Source organism: Brassica napus, chromosome C5, assembly GCF_020379485.1.
Source record: "Brassica napus cultivar Da-Ae chromosome C5, Da-Ae, whole genome shotgun sequence".
NCBI classification, from domain to species: Eukaryota; Viridiplantae; Streptophyta; class Magnoliopsida; order Brassicales; family Brassicaceae; genus Brassica; species Brassica napus.
Genome location: NC_063448.1, coordinates 22,948,101 through 22,957,232, shown reverse-complemented (window position 1 = coordinate 22,957,232; position 9,132 = coordinate 22,948,101). Strand labels below are relative to the sequence as shown.

The window sequence follows — 9,132 nt, the reverse complement described above, 5'->3', positions numbered from 1 at the left end:
CCCACGTATAACTTCCGATTTATCAATTAGCCCCCTAAAAATACTCTTGGGAATTTTGTATCACACCCTAGATCTTATTTTAATACATTTTTAGGTACAGATCGGGTTCGAATATAACATATCGGTTCTGGATCGGATTTGTATCACATCCTAGAATCTATGTAATAATCATATATCGTTTGGATTCAGGTTATATCGGATTGGGTGGGATAACCCGAAATAAAATCTAAAATTTAAAAGCAAAACATGAAAATATATACTTATTTATATAAAATTGGATATTTAAGGTATTTATTTAAATTTTAAATACTTATTTTTAGATATTATATCAAATAAATATGAATTAAAATTTTGAAATACATATTTATGTTCCACGTATAACATCTGATTTATAAATTAGCCCCGTAAAAATAATCCGGGAAGTTTGTAACTAAAGTCTAAAACTATGAGAAAAAAACCCTGAACTGAACCGATCCAACTGAACACAACTCCAAACCAACCAATTATATCACTTAACCTAGGCATGGGCGTTCGGATACCCGTTGGGGTTCAGATCAGGTTTTTCGGGTTTTCGGGTTTACGTTCCTAGGTCCCATACTAAAACTTTATTAGTACGGGTCGGGTTCGGATAATAACACTTTGGGTTCGGTTCAAAATTGTATTGCGTCCTAAAACCCATAAAGTAATCATATATCGTACAGTTTCGGGTTATATCGGTTCGGTTCGGATATAATCGAATTAAAAAAACAAAAAATTTGAAGCAAAACATAAAGAAAAACATCTAAATTAAATAAAAATTAATCTATCACACATAAAATTGATAAAATAACAATAAAATGTTAAATCAAGCATGAAAACAAACATCATTTGTAAAAAATATGTATTGCCTTATATAGAGTAGACTTTTTATTTCAATGAGCAAATTATAAAATAGTTATTTATAACTAATTGTGTACTTAAAGCATATTAAAAATTTAATATTTATTAGTATATATCATATTACCACAAATATTGAATTTAATAATTGAAATACTTATATATATTTCAAAATATTTATATTGACTATTAATTTCAGATTTTTCGGGTTCCTCGTTCGGATTCGGTTAATAACACTTCGGGTTCAAATATTTTTTGTACCACCCTACAAGACCCGTTCGAGTATTTTTACATTTCGGGTCGGATAACCGGTCGGGTTTTTCGGTTCGGGTTCGGTTCGGGTTCGGTTCGGATTTCGGGTTCCGAATTTTATGCCCAAGCATAACCTAACCATTTGGTTAAAAAAATTTGTCAACTTAAATGGTCTAGTTTGGTTTAATGTTAATTAGAGTACTAAATATACTAAAAATATTAATATTTAGGATAATTAACAATTTAATCAAAACAAGTAAACATAATTTTATATATTTAACTTTTAAAAGAAAATAAAAACACAACTAACAATAAAATAAGTCAATATGAATCTTAAACACTATCATCAAAACCGAAAACCTACCTACTATATTTATATTATATTCAAAGATAATAATATAAAAATATTAGATTACATTTTTAATATTTTTATTGTGATAATTTTTTAATATAAATTATATTTTCATAACCAAATTAGAACAAAACTAAAAACTAACTCGGTTGAACTTAAAAATACAAACAACCCAAACAAAACCAAACAACCAAACTCAAACTGAATCATACCGAAGACAAACCAAACTAATTTTGGTTGACTTCGGTTAAAGTTTTCTTAAACCAAACAAATTAAATTGAACCGAATCCAAATTTAAACCTAACTAAAACCGTACCATAGCCAAAAACCTGTCAAATTAGTATTTGAAACGAATAATCGAAATCTAGTAAGTACTTTACATATAGTTTTTTTTTTTGTAAATAAAAAGACAATAAGAAATAACTGATGTATATTTTGTAATTAAAGAAGAGAAAGAAAAAAAACTTATATGTTTCTATTCCATTGATAATGAATCTTTTATATATATATGCAATAGCCCAGAGACCAAGTAGAATTTGGTGAACAAATAAACTTGGAAATTAAGTCAATCTATAAAACTTCGTAATACACATCACTTCAAATTATAACACTTATCTTTGATTTCCATTATATCAAAGTACTTTATGTTGTCTCATTAAAAACTTTATATGAAAAAAACTATAGTCAAGTGAAAATGAGTGCAGTGTGTGATGAATTTCCATCATATGTACATACGTCGAGATATTTGAACTAGCATAATCTGATAAGATGAACCAACTTTGTAGAAGTAGCATTGAATATTATTTTGTTGATTTTTTTTGTCATCAATCAACTTATGACTCACGCCGACTCTGTGAACCAAACTGGGAGATCTTGATCCATATGAATGACGAAAAACGGTTGATTCCTGACACTGCGTACTAGACTATCCGCCTTTGTAAATATCTTGTTGAATAATTCAGCCAAATTGTTTAGTTGAATGAAAATATATAGCACGAACATCGCCATTCTTCTCCAGTGTAAGGGTTTGTTATGCTTTGATCTTTTTTTATTCTCTTAATTCTTTACGGTACACATTCAAAATTTTGAAAAAAAATGTTATATATTATATATATTTTTCATTTTACTATAAATACAAAGTAATACAACTAAATAGTAATATCATCTACACTAAATAAAATATCAAAATTCCAATTTTTTTTATTAGAATGAATTTTATCAAAAATGATTTTCGCTTTATTAAAAAGTTATTTCTGTATTTTAAAAGAGTGGATCAAAATCTAGTAGTATTTATAAAATTTTATTGCTATATATTATACCAAAATAATTATTAAAACGACTAAGATGTTAGTTCATTAAATATCTTATCAGAGAAACATAATTAGAAAAACTCAATTAAAACCTAGTTATTTTAAATACTAAATTTCATGTTCTTACATGAATCTGCAGTGTTATTAATTAAATTTAAAATGAATTCGGAAATTGATTAACAGTCAGAGAATCTACAGACTCTTATTAAAGCTTGTAAACTGAATAAAAAAAAACTAATACGGCGGACCGGATGGGATACCCGAACACTCCTGCTTAGTCTTATTACAAAACGTTAAGTGGGAAAATGTCATTTTGCGACAAAACTACAGCGTTTTATAACGAAAGGTTGCCGAGAAAGAGGGAGGGGGCTTAAAAGAAAACCCCATAAACCCTAAAACTTCAATCGTTTCGCGAAAATGCAGTTTCTTGTACGATCACTATCGAAATCAACAAGACCCTTGTTGAATTTAAGAGCAAGACAATCATGGGTTTTGTCTCAGCGATGTCACTCGACCTTCTCCGCGAAGAAAAGTAGTAGCCGTAATCACGGAGGAAGCATCACTGAGTCATTGTCGCCGGCGACGTGGCCAAGACCGACTGAGATACCATACCAACCCAAAATCGCCAACTGTACCGATCTGATTGGGTACGTGAACCAACACGTCGAGTTCCACGCCAAGCCCGACGGAAGCTTCTGGGCAGGCACCGTCATCACTCACGGACCTCCATCTGGTTCTGGGTCGGATCCAAACTCTGATTCAGTTCATAAATTCTGGTTAGGCTTTTCAAAGCTTTTTTTAATTCAAACCCAAAATAAACCGAAGCCATGAAATTGAATTCAAATGGTTTCGACTCTCATATGTGAAATCAGGATTCCAGTAATATTCGAAGGGGATTTAGCTCATACTGCCAACTGTCACTTGAAGAAAAACGATCGGGTTCATATCACGGGACAGATCTTTGTGGATGCTAGTGAGATAGCTGGAGCAAAGCCTGATCAAGCTTATGTTCATGTAAGAATAACAGAGACGATGTTATCAGTTTATCATCTGGTTTTGGAGTGGATTATTACTTCTTTTTTTAATGTTTGTTTCCATGATTCAGATAATGGTTAGTGATCTCCACTACATTCAGGGTTCTAAAACCCTACCAAAAGTTTTGCCACCCTTGGAACAAAAAGAAAGCGTGCTTAAGCATTCTGGTAAGTGTGTCGATCATGTTTCCCTATGGGATTGGCTATTTAAAAATTGATGAACATTTCGTATTCTTGTTTCTTTTAGCTAGCCTTCTCAAGAAAAGAGATTCTCAAACTGATGTCTGGTTGGATCTTGTTGGTAAACCGGATGAATGGTGTGATTACCGCGAAAGCAAACAGAATGGATCGGTAATAGATTTGTTACATTCCCTGATAGATTATTCCCAAGTTGTTCCCTTTTTTTTTTGCTTAATTCGTCTGTCTCCAGGTGAATCCTAGACACCCTGATTTCAAGAAGAAAGACGGGACTGAACCGCTTTGGCTTAACAAGGCTCCCAATGAGATATTGTCTGATCTTAAAGCCCTGAAGTTCGATGTTCCTGTCAGGTCAAAATACGCTAAACAAGCAAAGGGTAAGGAACTGAATTTCTCTTACTGTTGAAACTGAAGTTTATTTTTCTTACTGTTGTATAAAACCAATCTTTGCTTCTGTAAAATATGTGTAGCCGGAGAGGAATCATGGAAGGACTTGGTGGAAAACATGAATAAGTGGTGGGACAACAGATTGAACAAGGTGGGGAAAAATGTTAAAGAACCTTTGTATTTTCACATATTTACTGCAGGGTACTAATCGTTTATACCTCTAATGAATGTAGAGAAATGAAAAAGCTCCGGATTTCAAGCACAAAGATACCGGTTTGGGTCTGTGGCTAAATGATTGTCCAAGCTGGGTGATAGAAAGACTACCTCCTCCAAAGAGCAAAACAAGTGTCAGCTACTGAGAACAAGATATGGTATATTCCTAAGGACATGTGGTCTACTCTTAAGTTTTTGATAGATATGGAAAGCATTCTTTAAGTTGTGATCGGAAACAAATTTGCTGAAACAATCAATTCGATTTCTGGGTTAGTTAAGACTTGGTGGATAAACGATCTTCGGGAAGTACAATAGAAATAGCTTTTGTGAAATTACAACAATATTCCTTCACAGAAGAAGACAAAAAAGTAGTAGAGAGAAAGGGAACGTACAAGTTTAAGTTACGGAATCAAACTATGAGAATAACAAAGTGGAGTCGAGGAGGCCCAGTATATGGCTTTGAAAACCAACAAGTCATAAAAAATTGATTTTCAGAAATTTGCGAGGTCTTATATTCCACAAACACATTATAACGTTTATGTTATTTTTTAATTCTAATTTGAATAAATTTTGAAGATAGAAATAAAAAGGGATAAGTGGTTTTAAGTTTATTTTTATTTAATATTGTTAAAATTGATTCATGCTTCTTATGAATGTAATTTCCAAGAGTCCTACACTGATTCATGACTTCATTTCTTCTATGCCTGCATTTCCAAAGTGAAAACATCGTTTATTTTATTTATAATAAAATTCTTTTAAAATAGTATAATTTTTTAAAAATTTGACAATGAAATAATACCCTGCAATGCAATAATCTTTATACAATATATTGTGTTTGAAAATAATTCTCTGAGGGACATATTCCTACAAGGTTATATTGCTTAAACACATTATATGAAATTTATTCGAACAGACAATGCAATTGTTTTTTTAGATTTAAACCACTTAACTAATGAATGATACTTCACGTTTTCAAAATAAAACGTTATCGTATTAAATTTTCCATTCACTCATAATGTTTTCATCTTTTGTTTTCAAAGAGATGTCTATTCCGATCATTTAATTGAAACAATAGTATCGTTTATTGAAATTCAATCTAATAATATATTCGTTGATAAAAAGAGGAAATGTATTTTCTATAGTTATAACTTATAAAACATCACAATAATCATAAATTCTACATTTGTTTTGGCATTTTTATAAAACTTTTGTCTTATTTTTTTTGGTTAAAATAAACATAAAGAAATAGTTACCTATTGTATGAGATGGTAAGCCTTGGCATCTTCTGTAACAACTCTGGAGGCATTTGGCCGGAAGCGCCTCAGTCATGGCACAACTTTGACTGCAACGTTCACGACATTCAGCCGATGTTTCTCCGTCAACTTTTTCCATCGCCATTATCATCATCACCACCAGAAAAACTACAATCACTGAATTATATTTTGCAGCCATGTTTTGTTATTTGTAATATTTTGATTTGTGTGTTGCGAAGATTTTTTTTTTTTGCATGTGAGAAACAATGAACATGTATTCTTTTTCTTGATATATAATTTGGTTAAGTTTGACCAAAAACAAAGAAATTTTTGTCAAGAAAACAAAGATATCAGATTGATATAGAAATTAGCAAATTGTTGACCAAACACCAAAAAGTTAGCTGATTTGTTTGGATCGGACTTACAAGGTCGGATAAGATACTATAATTTTTATTTAAATTCAACAGTCTTATTTTGTTTATATTCAATATCAGTATTTCACCAATTTAAATCCAAAACTTTATAAATCATACATAATGTTATTAAAAACAAAAACTAGCAACTTTGTTTATTCAGAGTTAAGAAATTTTTATTATATTACTATTTTGTCGAAGTATGCTGTCTAGTGGTCAAATTAAAACCAACTTTTATTAATTGGAAAAACATATTTATGAAATGTACTAATCACTTGTAATCTAGGAGCTTGTGACTCTAATGAATGTGGATAAATGAAAAAGTTCTGAATTTTTTGTTTTTGATAGCCGTGGGGGATCTTAAAAGCTTTCTAGTCCTAAAAACTAATTCCACGAAGTTTTGTATCCGGATACGCAACTAAACCATCAATATAGCATGGCTAGATAGCCAAAAGGAATCAAACCCATGGCATAAGCTCCAGTTGGAACCCTTTTACTACTAGGCCAATACTATTTGGTTAAAGCTCCGGATTTTAAGTATAAAGAAACTAGTTTGGGTCTGCGGCTAAATGATTCTCAAATCTGGACGATAGAAAGACTACTTACTCCAAAAAGCAAAACAAGTATCAGCTAATGAGAAGAAAATAAGAGCAAGATCTGGTATACTCTTAAGGACATATGCTATACTCTAAATTTGGTTAGATTTTGAAAGCAAAAGTTGTGATTGGAAACAAATTTGCTGAAACAATCAATTTGATTACTAGGTTAGTTAAGATATGGTGGATAATAGAAATAGCTTTTTAAAAATTACAACAAATATTCCTTCATAGAAAAAGACAAAGTAGCTAATTAAAAAAAAAGACAATGCCGTAGAGCGAAAAAACACTAATTTAAAGAATCAAACTCTTGAAAAAACAAAGAGGATCAATTATATGTGGCTTTGAGAACTAACAAATCAAAGATTATGTTGAGCATACTCTGTGATCGCCTGAAAGTAATACTTCCCGCTCTTATCTCGGACGCGCAAGGAGCTTTCGTCTCTGGAAGACTCATTTCAGACAATATTACAGTCGCTCATGACCTGGTTCACGCTTCAAGAAACAGTTATGACCATCAAAACTGATATGTCGAAAGCTTATGACAGAGTTGAATGGTGGTTCTTAGAAATGCTGGAAAATTGGGTTTCGGCAGAGTTTGGATTCGATGGGTGATGGCATGTATCTCTACAGTGTCTTGTTCGGCCCTACTCAATGGTCAAGCTCATGGTTTCATTATACCAGAAAGAGGGTTACGTCAGGGTGATCCACTCTCTTCCTTTCTCTTCATCATGTGCGCTGAGGCTCTAGTGAAGTCTCTCAATCATGCGGAAGCTACGGGTTGTTTACAAGGCATTTCGCTGGATCATGATGGTCCTTTGGTTTATCACCTTTTATTTGCCGATGACGGTTTGTTGTTATGTCAGGCTTCAACAAACGATAGCAATGAATTGATGTGTATACTGCAGTCATACGGAGAGGCCTCATGATAGGTTATTAACCAATTCAAATCGTCCATAATTTTTGGTTAGAAAGTGGCTGGTAACGTGAAGAACGAAATCAAAAGTATTTTGGGGATTTCAAAGAAAGGAGGAGAAAGAACTTACCTGATCTTACCAGAATCTGTAAAAGGTTTGAAGAGTAAGCTTTTGGGTTTTATTAAAGATAAGCTTCAAGGTAGGCTCATAGGCTGGTTTGCGAAATCTCTGTCACATGGAGGAAAGATATTCTCCTTAAATCAATTGGCGCTAGTGTTACCGGTGTACGCTATGTCAGTGTTCAAGCTGCCAAAGGATCTATGTGACAAGATCACAAGCGCAATGATAGAATTTTGGTGGAGTAGTGGTGACAATAAAGAGAAAATTTCTTGGGTTGCTTGGAAATAATTATGACCCAGATTCCTTGATGGCTAGGATCCTGAAAAGTAAGTACTTCAAGAACTCGAGTTTTTTGACGTGTGGTATGGCCGTATGGGAAGCAGACCGTCTTATGCTTGGCGTAGCTTGATGCATGGTAGAGACTTAATGAAGCAGGGACTGATCACATCCATTGGCCCAAGAACTGAGACTAACGTCTGGTCGGATAGTTGGATAATGAACACGATACCTAGGCCCCTGATGATAGGCAAGACAGTATTGTTGATCTCACACTAAAGGTTTCAGACCTGATGCTCAGAAGCACAAGGATCTAGGACGAAACTAAAATTAGGAATACCTTTTCTTTGGAAGATGCAGAGAGGATTCTCAACCTTAAACCATCTTGGAGAGATACGGATATGGTTCATTGGGGTTTCACAAAACATGGTGGTTACACATCTCAAAGTGGTTACAAGCTGTTAGAAATTTTTGAGAACTTTTACCATGTGCCTGTTAGATCTACTCCTCCTATCAAAAGATAACTTTGGCGTGAAATCTGGAAAACTAAGGCCCCAAGAAAGTTGAACCACTTTCTGTGGGAGGCTCTGTCTGGTGCTATGGGAGTGAAAGAAAGATAAAGTTCTCGATGCATCCCAGTTGATCCAACGTGTATTGCGTGTGGGGCCTCATCGGAGATGATTTGTCACGTCCTATTTGAATGCCTTGTGGCAGAGGAAACTTGGACTTTGTCTGGCATCCCACTTCCTGCCCAAGGTTTCTCACCAGGCTCGGTGTTCTAAACATGTTCCATCTGGTGGTAATCAATACAAGGAACATAAATGAAGCAGATTTTGTCAAAATCTTTCCTTGGATTCTATGGCACCTTTGGAAGGCCCGTAACGCTCTTGTTTTTGAGGAAACAAAGTATGACTCTGTTTCTATACTGTCTCGAG

The 9,132-nt window shown here is 33.5% G+C and overlaps 1 protein-coding gene across 1 annotated transcript; it reads left to right on the top strand.

The window, feature by feature from the left end:
• Positions 1–3,096: 3,096 nt before the first annotated feature.
• LOC106364378 (protein OSB4, chloroplastic) lies at positions 3,097–4,900 on the top strand. The gene is made up of 7 exons (XM_013803967.3): positions 3,097–3,566; positions 3,663–3,804; positions 3,896–3,992; positions 4,072–4,175; positions 4,255–4,399; positions 4,493–4,560; positions 4,643–4,900. Exons 1-7 carry the CDS (start codon positions 3,208–3,210, stop codon positions 4,766–4,768), a joined length of 1,041 nt encoding a protein of 346 aa, XP_013659421.2. The 5' UTR covers positions 3,097–3,207; the 3' UTR covers positions 4,769–4,900.
• The last annotated feature ends 4,232 nt before the right edge of the window (positions 4,901–9,132 follow it).